The following is a 14,170-nucleotide window of genomic DNA, read 5'->3' as shown; positions in this document are numbered from 1 at the left end:
TGTGTTTTCTGTAACGCCCCGCTTGAGGTACGTTGTTATTGTTTCCTCTTTCGCCCTTAATCGAGTTGGTTGTNAATATTATATAATACAGTTTTTTATGTTTTACTACTTATATGCAAATTTAAAATCAACTTTTGATTTTCTGGGATTTCTCCTTCTTGATAACAAAATGCCCCCTATATCACTTCAAAATTAAAAAAGTTATCTTAGATCTTTTGATAGTTATAATCATTATTTTCATTTTGTTATGATATTGACATATAAACAATAAGACAGAAGATAAATAAAATATAAAATATCACATCAAATACAAGGATAAAAGAACTTACAACAAACCCTTAACAACATTTATGGGATGGTCCCATCTTCCTCTTGTGGTGTGAATCGGAGTGAGCAAATTCCAAACGCTAGCTGTTAACTGAAAATGAAAGAATTTAAAGATGGCACTTGTAATTATCTAGTTCTATTGGGCCCCTGAAAATGAAAGAATTTTGAGGATGCCCTTTGTATTTTTTGCTTTGTTTACGAGTAATTTCCTCTATTTTAAAACCGGTCTAGCCCTGTTGGTTTAACAGGTTGAACCAGGAATAGACCACTAAAACGGGCCAGTCAGGATCGAAAATTGGAGATAGGAGTTAACCCGTTTTGACCTGCTGTTTGACTGGTGTTACTATGGTGAACCACTGGTCCAACCGATTTTCTACCAAAATCGATTAAAACAAATTCCCAAATTTCCATGGCCAGAGTTTTAGTCAATGGGGAGGTGCCGTCGACCAAGAAAACAAAAGAACACACAACACTAGGAAGCCAAAACCAATAAAAAATTAGTAGAAAATCCGATCAATCCCACACCACCACAATTCAAATCACCGTGGTTGGAGGCGACTCTTGACCGACATTTGGCGAGCAAACAAGAATCAGGGTTAGAGGGATTTGAAGGTGGATTACAATGAGTTGGGAGGTGGTGTCGGATTGAGTTTGGTCATCGGAATCGCTGGAATTTGGCCAAGAAATGGTGAAACCCTAGCTTGTGATTGCTGGTGATCTGTGGGTGGAATGGCTTGAGAACTTTGGAGGTTTTGTAGGTGAGTAGCTGGTGAGTCTAAGGGTGGTGGCGGTTAGGGTTGTCATCGCTCAAAATGGTCAAAAATTGGTAAAGGACAGTTGCTCGACAAGGTTGCCATGGCTGGTGATCGACAAGTAATGAGTGAGGATAAAATGTATGGTTTTGAAAAGGAGACAATGAGGGTTTTAGTGGTTGTGACGGGGGTGATTTTGGATGAGAAAATAGCCAGAAAAGGGGAAATGGCATACGCCACTATCTGGCCAAACGAATAGGAGACGAAGAGAAATAGTGGGAGAAAAAGAAAAAAAAGAAGGAAAAAGAGAAAAAAAAAAAATTATAGATGTTGCAGGGGTGTGTTTGCTTTATTTCTAATATAGGGACTGATGCGTAATTTTTAGAGGCATATTTGCTAAATTTCAAATTGATAGGGACTGATGGTAATTTTTTAAGGATGTGTTTGATGCACACCAGTTAGACCGACCAATTGGACTGGTCAAATTGGTCAACCTGGGAACCAACCCCTTAATCGGTTTAACCAGCAGTTCAATTTTTAAGACATCGGTAATTTCAATTCGGAATCTTTGTAGCTAGTGATTAGAAACCTGATCCTGCAGTGACTTGGCCAGGCCACTGAGTCTTGGGTGTCCAAAGGTTTGAAATCTAACAAATACCCCTAAAAATGACATTTAAGTCCTTATAGATTTGAAATCTTGCAAAAACACCACTGTCGGCATAGGCAAATAGGTCATATTTTTTGTGACGACAACCTATCACTATAAAAACACTCCCCTTAGCCTCCTGACCAAACCGCCGACTCTCGACCGACGTTCGGCGAGCAAACAAGAACCGGGGTTAGGGGATATGAAGGTGGATCACAATGAGTTGGGAAGTGGTGTCGGATTGAGTTTAGTCCTTGGAATCTCCGAAATTTGGCCAAGAAATGGTGAAACCCTAGCTTGTGATTGCTGTGATATGTGGGTGGAATGGCTTGAGAACTTTGGAGGTTTTGTAGGTGAGTAGCTGGTGAGTCTGAGGGTGGTGGTTAGGGTTGTCGCCGCTCAAAATGGTCAGAATTGGTAAATGACAGTTGCTCGATGAGGTTGTCGTGGCTGGTGATCGGCGAGTGATGAGAGAGGATAAAATATATTGTTTTGAAAAGGAGAGGGTGGGGGTTTCAGTGGTTGTGACGGGGGTGATTTTGGGTGAGAAAACAGCCAGAAAAGGGGAAATGGCCTACGCCACTATCTGGGCAAACGAAGAGGAGACAAAGAGAAAAAGCGGGAGAAAAAGAAAAAAAGAAGGAAAAAGAGAAAAAAAAATTATAGATCTTGTAGGGGTGTGTTTGCTTTATTTCAAACTTATAGGTATTTATGCGTAATGTTTAGAGGTGCATTTGCTAGATTTCAAATTGGTAGGGACTGATGGTAATTTTTTAAGGATGTGTTTGATGAAAACCAGTCAGATTGACCGGTTGGACTGGTCAAATTGGTCAACCTGGGAACCAACCCTTTAATCGGTTTAACCAACGGTTCAATTTTTAAAGCATCGGTAATTTCAATTCGGAATCCTTGTAGCTAGTGATTAGAAACCTTACCTGTGCAGTGACTCGGCCAGGCCACTGAGTCTTGGGTGTCCAAAGGTTTGAAATCTAACAAAAATACCTCTAAAAATGACATGTAAATCCTTATAAGTTTGAAATCTTGCAAAAATACCACTGTTGGCATAGGCAAATAGGGCCTCTTTCTTGCGATGACAACCTATTACTACGAAAACACTCCCCTCAGCCTCCTGACCAAACCCGCCCCCTGCCCCCCGCCCCCCAAAGTTTGCCTCTCCAATTGCCGACAACAACAAGCAGCTTTTTTTGGCAACATTATTTTGCGATTTTTGGTTATTCACTCACTGAAAATCCAACTTGGTGAGGGGTGCGGGTCACGGTTAAATGGTTCAACCAGCCGGGTTCATAATCAGTGCTCGTAGCCACTTCCTATACTTACCACTACAGAGTTGTACAGTACTACCAGTCTCTTTGACGCTGAAAATTATCCACGTCTTCAGTTGTGCCATCTGTACCTTCCTCAAACTACTAAAGGTTGACTATGACCAATAGTAACCATTCTATTTTGTGATTTCAACAATAAACACCCTTTATTTTATTTTATGAAAAAGTATCAAACCATAATGCCATCACTTTTTTTTTTCTTTGAACCTCAAATATTTTTAACCTTTTTTTTTTTTTTTTTATATAGTACAATAACAAAACAACCATGATTTTTAATAATTCTGAAATTGATTTTTTTTCTTTATTTTCACGAAATTATCTTCATCTACTCAAAATAAAATTAAAAATGAATCTATAACTCCTATGTTAAATCTATATGGTCAATATTTTGTATTTCTTTAATCAAAAAAATTTTATATTCTAATTTTTTTTCTTTTAAGTTACCCCCTCTAAAACAGAATCATGACTTCGTCATTGACTATTAGCACCATCATCACCTCAGATGTGATAACATTCTATTCTGCAAGTTTTACTGGGCTTGAATTTTCTTAATAATTTTTTTTTCTTTTACCATTGTAATAGATGTCAGTGTGACATTATACTGCTATTGTATGGGCTAAAACAGCTAGACTCGTCCGGCGCCTGCTCACTTGATTCGGATGCAGCCTGGAAATCCTTGGCTACTAGTTTGTCATCTTTGAAATACGTCAGAATCTAGAGATTGTGATTGAACTCATACTAACCCGATACTTTTGAAGTAAATTATATATAGAAATTTGAAAGTGTCCACGTAGGAGTAAAACTTTTTATTCAACTTGTCAACAGCATTCGCCCATTCATTTCGTTCGAGTGAGTGAGAAAAATTTGGAAGAACAGAGACTCGGATAAATGGCGGAATCAAAGTCATAGCAGAGTTGAAAGAGATCAGAGAGTGCACGAACCGCATGTGCCACAAACAGGGTCCGTTGCAGACCTTCGAAACTCTCACGGGCCTGGCCCCGCCTCATGTCGCTGTCAACACGTGCGAGTACTTGAACCGGTGCGCGGCCGGGCGCCCTGTCCCAATCCTGTGTCTCTGCCCCACGAAGTTATGGTCGAGTAATGTGGGACGGCCGCTAAAGCCTCTCAAGTTATGATAGAGCTGTGTAGACTTTTATATGCGTTTACACTGTAAGGAAGCTGATGTCAAGTTCATGACATCAGAGAGTAGATTTTCTCCTTCTAGAGAGAAACTTTGAGTGAGGTTTCACTTTTCCCTATAAATATATGACAAATGCTTTTATATGTTCCTCATCATAGCGCTAAAAGTTGATATTTGACTTCTATAACTGAAGTATAAATTGTGAATGAGTGCCTTAGGTCATGGATGAGAGGTTGCAGAAAGCCGTGGAGGAGAGGTTGCAAAGGCTGCAGCGTGCTGCCGTAAAAGGAGATGTGGATGCATTATTTTCAATACTTGAGGAGGATCCTCTTGTTTTGGAGCGCAATGATGAGAAAGCATTTTTGAGTACTCCCTTACACACAGCTGTAAGAGAGGGAAGGATCCAATTCGCAAAGGAAATAGTAAACTTAAAGCCTTCATATGTTTGTAAGCGAGACCATCTTGGGCGTAGCCCCCTTCATTTGGCTTTGGAAGAAAAGGACAAGGAAATGGAAGGGTGTGAGAAGAAGTACCAGGAACTGGTAACATGGCTCATACAGATTGACAGTGAGCTTGTCCGTATCAAATCAAAGGGGATGATTACTCCTTTGCACTACGCAGCTCAACTAGACGATGTTGCTAATTTAGAGGACTTTTTGTATGTTTGTCCATCATCAATCCAAGATTTGACGGTTAAATCTGAAACTGCTGTCCATGTGGCCATCAAAAGCAGGAGTTTCACGGCTCTTAAATTCTTGTTAAAATGGCTTCGACGCAACGACAAAGAGGAAATCCTGAGCTGCAAGGACGAACAAGGAAACAATGTGTTGCATACCGCAATATCTGAAAATCAAACTGAGGTAAATAACCACTCTGTCTTTTCATTTTCTTTACATAAATATGATTAAGCTAGCTTCTAATTAGTTTGTTCTTATCTCCTAAATAATAAAGGCGGTGGAGCTGTTGATTACACATATGGAAATAAATGAAAAGAACTCTTAAGGTTTGACAGCTTTGGACATGATCTCCAACAAACCCCAAGTTTCATTAGATGAAGAAGTTGCGGAAACTAATAATATCTTACGAATTCTACTAGGTGCTAAAGCTAAAACAGCATCTGAACATCTTCCGCCTCAATCTATTTGTGCAACACTATCAAGGATTTTCACCTCGTTTTTAGAGGAAAAACTAATGAAAGTGTTGGGACTTGGTTACCTAACCACAGATAATATTCCTAATGAAGTCCGAAACACAGTGCTTGTGGTGGCTATATTAATTGCCACAGCCACCTATCAAGCTGCACTCAGCCCCGCCGGAGGACTTTGGCAAGATCAAGATGAAGATGGCAGCAATCAAAACAACACTGTTACCAGTAAAAAAACAAACATGACCCTCATCTTGCGCGGTCAAGCGCCATCACCACAAAATGCAGGGCATATGATTCAGGGTTCTTTGTTTCAGTTATTCTGTTTGACATTTAATTCTCTGGCTTTTTTTCTGTCCATGGCCGTAATTTCAGTTCTCATAGCTGGGCTTCCTCTTTCCAGAATCCTTAGAGTATTGACACTGTTGATCTCAGCTTCGTTTGCTTGCGCAATGCTTGAAACATTTCCGTACTCATATCATTCTTTTTTATTTCACTCCTTTCTTTCTCTTGTTTATTTATCTCTCCCCTTAATTTTTCTTCTAGATTATTTTTGTCATCGCCAAAAATACAAGTTTTATAAGTACAGCGAGAGGCAATTACGCCCGGGAGAAATCCTAGTTAGTAAATTCGCAAACAAAATGTGAATTATATGTCCATCTGTATAATTCATGTATAATTCACAAATTTTCGTATATTATTAGATCAAACGTATTATTCATGAACTATATACTTTAGAAGTTTTAATCACGAATTATTACAGTATCAAAATTATTCCTAAATTTTTACAAACATATTTTTCACAATTTATCATATTAAAATCGTAAAATTTCTATACTCTGTTTTTGCCATACCCATATTTACTAATTAGGAGAGAAATGAGGTCGTAAGCTTTTATCTGCTTTGAATTTTCTTAATAAATTTGTTTCTTTTGTTGACCATTACAATGTATCTCTCTTCTCAACCTCATCTAATGAATATTATCAATTTTATTTGAAGCTAAGTGATTTCCACATGGGTTAATAAATTTTTTGCCACTAAGCCTGCAATTCTCACATATTGCTTTGTCTTTATTCAAGGGGAGGAATGGCTAGAACAAAATTAATTAGAGAACATTAATTGATTTAGTAAATTATAAGTAATTAATATTTAGCTTTAAACATTGAGAATCTCAGCTAAGTATCATTGGTGTGCAATTATTTGATAAATTATAATTTTTTGTTATCATGATATACTTAAAGTAGTATTACCACAAACAATAATTATATTATTAGATAAATTACAACTCCAAAACGTAGTTTAGATACAATGGCTATTCATAACATTGTTGTTTAAGACTATGACATTGTTACACAATGTTGCCGTGGCCGACCTCAACCCATGGAAGAAACCAAAAAATTATTTTGGGAAGGGTTGAATTTTTTTTTTAAAAAAAAAAAATACTTAATAAACTATACAAAGAATAACAAATAGAGTATCTTTTTTAACTGTTGGGTAGGGTGAGCGGTTCTGGGTACCCTGCATTTTTTATGGGAACGGGAACCGCACAGTACAGGTTCCCAAAAAAAAGAACTGGAACCGGAACCTGTCGGTTCTGGTTCTTATATTCAAGGAATCGGAACCTGAAATGCAGGTTCCGGTTCCTTACCCGGGTACCCTATAAAAAATTATTACCTCTCTATTAGTTTAAAAAATGACAAAAATACCTTAAAAGTTTACAAATACACCCTTAACAAATTAAGAAAACCTACATTTAGTAGTTTTTAACTTTTGAGTACTCATTCATTTGTGTCCAATATGACTCATAAATCCTCTAATCTCTAGACAACACTTGAATTTGATCAATTCATCACAATTCACATAAAATTTCTCAATCAAAACCAAAACACAAACAGGTTCCAAGCTTCCAAGCCGGGCACCTACTTCAACTTCTTTTCATAGGTTTTGGTTCTGAAACCAACAAGAATCAGAATCGAAACCGCACAGTGTCAGTTTCAATAAAATGGAACCAAAACATAGTGTCGATTCTGGATAGGTTCCAGTTCTATCCACAGTTTTCAGTTTTACTCGCTACTTGTGCTCACCCCTACTCTTGGGGAAGGTGAAATTATTTGTAGAGAAATTAAAGAAAAAGTTACATTCAATGCTATACAACTATTTTGCTAAGATGCGAGTAAGTTGGGTGGAAATAAGTTAGATTTAACTTTGTATAAGGTTAAAATAGTAATCTGAAGAAAGCATTTACAATTCTACATGATTCATAGCAAGTTCGGTGATGATAAAGATTCAATGTGGAATATTATTCAACAAGTGCAGATTAAATTGTATGTATTGTTAAAACCAGCAATGTAAATCACTCAAGATCAACATGTATATATTCATATCATTATTCATATACATGTTCATATATTCATGGAAATTTGCGGAAGGAAAATAATTTAACCACTAATCTCCAGCCATAGCAATTTTTTTGTTGTTGTTGTGTTCTTCAAAAGTTACAGACTCTTCCAATGCACTGCAATTCTCAGAATGATGGTTTTTGGGAATCAGAATACTTGTGTGTATTGGGGACCTGTAACTGTTTCCCTTTTAAAGCAACATAAGTCTTTCCATCAAAGACAACTGCTGGGAATAACTACTAAAAACTACTCAATAGTTTAAATTTTTATATAAAACTAATATATAAGTGAAGGACCAAAAAGTAATTTTAGGGCAATGAATTTTAATTAATTAAAATTCTAACATTCTCCCACTTGGTATTAAAATTCTAACATTCTCCCACTTGGTCCAAACTTTTATTACACAATCCATAACATAGTAGTTTTATATTCTTTATGTTTAATTAGAAAAATAGAATTGCATGAATCATAGCGGTAAGTCCTTTTTAAATGAGTATTACCTTCTATGTATTACTATGCAATTTTCTTCTTCTAAATAAACGCTTAAATGTGGAATATTACTTTATGAACAAACCTCAAATGTTTGTTCTAGGTCCTCCAGAAAGTTTGTTTGTCTCCAACCAAAATGTATACAACTTAAAAGAGAAAACAAACTAAATTACAAAGTTTCAGAGAATGAAAGTATTACCTCTCACAGTGACAAAGTAGGACGTAGTCTCATTTGTATTACATGATCCTTGAACGTCTTTGGTGGCATGCCTTTTGTCAGAGGATCAGCAATCATATGCTTGGTGTGTGTGTGTGTTCAATGAGCACTTCTTTGGTTTTAATGTGCTCCCTTATTGCTAAGTATTTAATGTTAATGTGTTTACTTCGACTTCCACTCTTATTATTCTTAGCAAAGGACACAACAACTGAATTGTTACAATACAACCTTATTGGCCTAAAGATAGACTCAACAACTCCAAGCCCATAAATGAAACTTCTCAACCAAATACCCTGTGTAATAGCCTCAAAACAGGAAACAAACTTAACTTCCATGGTAGAAGTGGCAACCAAAGATTGTTTAGTACTTCTCCAAGATATAGCACCTCTGGCTAGCTTAAAAACATATCCGGATGTTGATTTTCAAGAATCAACACAGCCAGCGAAGTTTGAGTCTGAATATCCGACAACTTTTAAAATGTCAGACCGTCTATAAGTAAGCATGAAACCTTTAGTTCCTTGAAGATACCTCATGACCTTCTTTGTAGCTCTCTAATGGTCTAAATATAGATTACTTTGATATCTTCCTAACATGCCAACTGCAAAACCAATGTCAGGTCTAGTACAGACCTGAGCATACATTAGGCTTCCAATAGCTGAAACATAAGGGATAGTTTTCATTTGTTCCTTTTCAATCTCAAGTGTAGGACATTGGTTCAGATTAAACCTGTCACCCTTAACAATGGGTGCAACACTGGGTGAACAATCCTTTATCTTAAATCTCTCAAGAATTTTATTAATATAGGCTTCCTAAATAGTCCTAAAACATGTTGGGACCTATCCCTATGAATCTTAATGCCAATGAAACAAGACGCCTCACCCATATCTTTCATACTAAAATGTTGAGAGAGAAATTGTTTCACCTCATGCAGCAATCCCAAATCATTGGTTGCAAGCAAAATATCATCTACATATAACTCAAGAAAGATGATTTTGCTCCCATTGACCTTGTACATTGATCCATGACATTCTCTACAAAACCAAATGAAGAGATAACAGTGTGAAGTCTTAAATACCACTGTCGGGAGGCTTATTTAAGTCCATAAATGGACTTCTTTAGCTTGCAAACCAAATGCTCACCATCACTTGAAATGAACCCATCAGGTTGTTTCATATAAACCTCTTCCTCCAAATCTCCATTGAGGAAAGCTATTTTCACATCCATTTGATATAAATCTAAATCAAAATGGGCAACTAATGCCATAATGATGTGGAAGGAATCCTTTTTAGAAACTAGAAAAAAGTTTCTTTATAATCTATCCCTTCCCTTTGCGTGAACCCCTTGCTAACAAGCCTAGCCTTGTATCTCTCAATGTTGCCCAAAGAATCCCTTTTAGTTTTAAATACCCATTTACAACCAATAGGTTTCTTTCCAGTAGGCAACTCAACAAGGTCCCAAACTTTATTATCCATCATAGAATTCATCTTGTCAATCATGGAATTATACCATAACTTAAATTTACTACTGTCTATAGCTTGTATAAACGTGTTTAGGTCATCCTCAACACCTATGTCACAGTCAGACTCTTGCATATACACTACATAGTCAGTAGGAATTGCTGATTTCTTTATTCTAGTAGATCTCTTTAATGTTGTATCAACAGTCTCTTGTTGAGACTGTTACACAACTGGTTGTTCCTCCTATTGCAGAGGTTGTTCAGAATGATCTTCTAAAACAATCTCATCAGAACGTGGACTTTGATTGATTGGTTCCTCATTGTTCACCCTATTTGGATAAACAACCAATCTTTTACTTGATGTAGGAGCATTATCTGAAACATCAATTTTCTCAAGGACTAAGTCTTTGAGTTGATCACTCCCACTGACCACGTCATTCTCAAGAAATTTGACATTTCTTGATTCAACAATTGTACTAGAATGGTTCGGACAATAAAACCTATATCCCTTGGATTTTTCTGCATATCCAATAAAATATGCACTAATAGTCCTAAGATCTAACTTTCGTTCTTGTGGATTATAAACTCTAACTTCAACTGGGCAACCCTAGACATGTAAATGAATTAAACTTGGTTTCTAACCTTTCCATAACTCAAATGACATTTTGGGAACCGCTTTAGTTGGAACTTGGTTTAATATATACGCTGCAGTTTTAAGAGCTTCAATCCACAAAGAATGAGGAAGTTTGGAGTTACTCAGCATACTCCGTACCATATCCATTAATATTCTATTTCTCCATTCCATTACACCATTTTGAGATGGTGTGCCAGACATGGTGTATTGAGCCACAATACCTTACTCTTGAAGAAATTTAACAAATGGACCAAGTGCTTGTCTTGTACCAATGTATCTACCATAATATTCACCACCTCTATCAGATCTCATGATCTTAATTTGTTTTCCACATTGTTTCTCTACTTCTCCTTTATATATTTTGAAAGCATCCAATGGTTCATCTTTGTGATGAAGCAAATAGAGATACATATATTGTGAGTGATCATCAATAAAAGTGATAAAATATTTTTTAGCACTAGAGTTCATGTCAAGGTAACAAATATATGTGTGTATGATCTCTAAAGGTTCAGAACTCTTCCTAGCACCTTTCTTGGATTTGTTAGTCTGCTTTCCCTTAATGCAGTCTACACAAGTATCAAAGTCAGTAAAGTCAAGAGTTTTAAGAACTCCAGCACTTACCAACCTTTTAATCCTATCAATGGAGATGTGTCCAAATCTCCTATGCCATAGAAAAGAAGAGTTTTCACTCATAACAGTATGTTTAATACTATTACCAACATGTGAAGTCGTTAAACTATAACGAACAGTATCGCTTAAATGAATTTTTAACAAACTTTCAATCATAGTACAATTTCCAACAATAGATGAGTTCTTAATTAAATTAAAAGAACTACCATAAAAGTTGAAAGAGTATCCACAAGGTACAAGTTCAGAAACTGAAATTAAATTCCTAGAAAAACTAGGAATGTAAAAGGTTCGTCCCAAATCCAAAATAAAATTAGTGTTTAAAATAAGTTTATGTTCCAACAGCTTCAACAAGTGAACACATCCTGTTTCCTGAATAGATGCTGCATTCACTTCCCATTGGTTTCTTTTGATCCAGAAAACCCTATATGGTATTAGAAACATGGATTGTAGAACTAGAATCAATCCACCAATCATTATGAGAAACACAGATCATATTAGATTCATAACACACAAGAGATGTGAGATTACCTTTCTTGTCAAGCCAGGCCTTTCTTTTAGGACAATCATTCTTCATGTGTCCCTTCTTTTTATAGAAGAAATGCTTGGTGTTGTCCTTACTTCCTTTGCTCGTAACCTCATGCAACTTGCCTTTTCCCTTCCACTTCTTATTCTTGTTTGAAGTGTGCTTGACATTTCCTGTCACCAGATGTACAGTTTCATTCACTTCCTGAAGCAATCTCTCATTCTCTTGAACACACATGGTTAAAAGCTCATTGATTGACCATTTAGCCTTTTATGTGTTATAAGATATCTTGAAAGGAGTATAATGAGATGAGAGAGAGTTCAGGACATAATGCACCAAGAAATCATCATTAATCACCATCTGAAGGGATCTCAATTGAGTAGTGTTGTCCCTCATTTTCATAATGGATGTTAATATACTCATTAGGGTGTTGCATAATGCTTTATCTAATGTTTCAAACTGAGCATGAATTACATCCATCAGATCCTTGACATTCTCACACTCCGGTATCGACCCACGAATACTACTCATAATGTGAGATTTGATAAAAATCATGCTTAAACGGTTGGATCGCTCCCACCATCCATACAAAACAATCTCAGCCTGAATGCTAGTATTTGTAGGTTTAGGTGGCTCTTCCTTACGAAGAGTATAGTTAAGATCAATGCACCATAAATGAAGAAGGACAACCTCCCTCCAGGATTTGTAGTTATCATCATTTAAATAAGGAACTTTATCATCAACCATCATCAAAGTTTGATCAACTGTAGGTATATCAATAGATATGCTTACTAAATAAATTATGAGGCACAAACCATCAACAACAGTTATAAGTTTACCAATGTAAAACAAATAACAAATCATAAATGAATCGACATATCATAAAATCTCCCTGTGGATAAAGACATTACATATTATGATTCATTATCCTTTAATGATGAAACTAGAAATTATTAATATTTCATAATACTTGTAGGCTACTTAAGAAATAAAAATAATTTCTATTTCATCCTAATTAATCATGAAAATATAACATTCCCTGGGGGTAAAATGATTATATCAACATGATTAACTATAAAACGATATGATCATAATTAATATTACTTAATGCATATATTATCATAACTTAGATGTTGTGGCTACTCTAAATTAATCAAATATATATAATCAAAAAACATCATATTGTTATAACATGAATTGTTGCATATAATACAACATAACATAAATCAAAACAAGGATAACACAATATTCATGCATAACAGACTAATACATGACATAAAAACTATCACACGAGCTGTCATCGACTCCCACGCGCCACCGTGAGTCAACCACTTGCAGCCACGTGTCTTCACGCGCCGTCACGCGCCTCCAAAAGATAACACACCCTTTCACGCGCCTTCACAGCCCTCCCACGCGCCTGCATGTGCCAAAACACACCTCTTTCACGTGTCTGACTCAAGCATGCGCACCTTCATGTGCGCACACGCGCCATAAATCAACGCAAGTCAGTTTGACCATTTGACCGAGTCGAGTTAACCTTTTACCTAGTTGTTGAACCGGTTTAGCCTATTTGATCGATTCGATGACCCTGTTTGACTCGTTGACCGAACATTGACCAGTCTGACTGATTGGCCAATTCATTGGCCTGTCTGACTGGTTGGCCAGTTCATTGACCTAATATGAACCGTTGACAGTGTTGACTGGGTCGGTTTGACCCATTGGGTTATTGGGTGCATTTGATCGGGTCGGTTTGACCTTTGACTTTGACTGGGTCAGTTTGACTCGTTTTATCCTTGATCGGGTCAGTTTGATCGTTGACCCGGTTTGACCTGGTCTTCTTAACCCGATTTCTGCAACTTTTAAACTTGTTTTCTGCCTTTTTAAATAGCCTGATTCTGGCTATATTTCTAGCGTTTTAGAGGGGAAACTTGAATGTGTACATATGGCCTATGTAGGTGACATCCCAAATGACATTTCATCCCAAATCGGCACCATAAATGGCTACCGAAATCACCCAAATGGTAATTTTAACCGAAACTTTAAACTAGCATAACTTTGCAACCACAATCCGTTTTTGACAAATAATATATCGTTGGAAAGCTCTTTCAACAAGGATTCCAATGAGACCAAAATCGAAAACATATTTGATTTATTCAAGAAGTTATGTCCTATTAAAGTTACAGGTTTAAAAATAAAAATTCCCAGTTTTATGCAATATTCTCTAAATTTACAACAAACAATTACATGTCAGGCAGAGATTAAAAGAAAGCTCTGATATCACATGTTAATTCTAGTAATGTAAATCACTCAAGATCAACATGTATATATTCATATCATTATTCATATACATGTTCATATATTCATGGAAATTTAATTTAACCACTAACCTCCAGCTATAGCAATTTTATTGTTGTATTCTTCAAAAGTTACAAACTCTTCCAATGCACTACAATTCTCAAAACGATGGTT

The 14,170-nt window shown here is 36.4% G+C and overlaps 1 protein-coding gene across 1 annotated transcript; it reads left to right on the top strand.

Annotated features, from left to right (window-relative positions):
- Positions 1–4,430: 4,430 nt before the first annotated feature.
- LOC116123884 (ankyrin repeat-containing protein BDA1-like) lies at positions 4,431–10,223 on the top strand. The gene is made up of 2 exons (XM_031409625.1): positions 4,431–5,069; positions 10,122–10,223. The coding sequence occupies exons 1-2, from the start codon at positions 4,431–4,433 to the stop codon at positions 10,221–10,223; spliced, it is 741 nt and encodes a 246-aa protein (XP_031265485.1).
- Positions 10,224–14,170: the final 3,947 nt, after the last annotated feature.

This window comes from Pistacia vera, unplaced genomic scaffold (assembly GCF_008641045.1).
Source record: "Pistacia vera cultivar Batoury unplaced genomic scaffold, PisVer_v2 Contig146, whole genome shotgun sequence".
Taxonomy (NCBI): domain Eukaryota; kingdom Viridiplantae; phylum Streptophyta; class Magnoliopsida; order Sapindales; family Anacardiaceae; genus Pistacia; species Pistacia vera.
The sequence above is the reverse complement of the archived record's forward strand: the minus strand, read 5'-3'. Positions and strand labels throughout refer to the sequence as shown.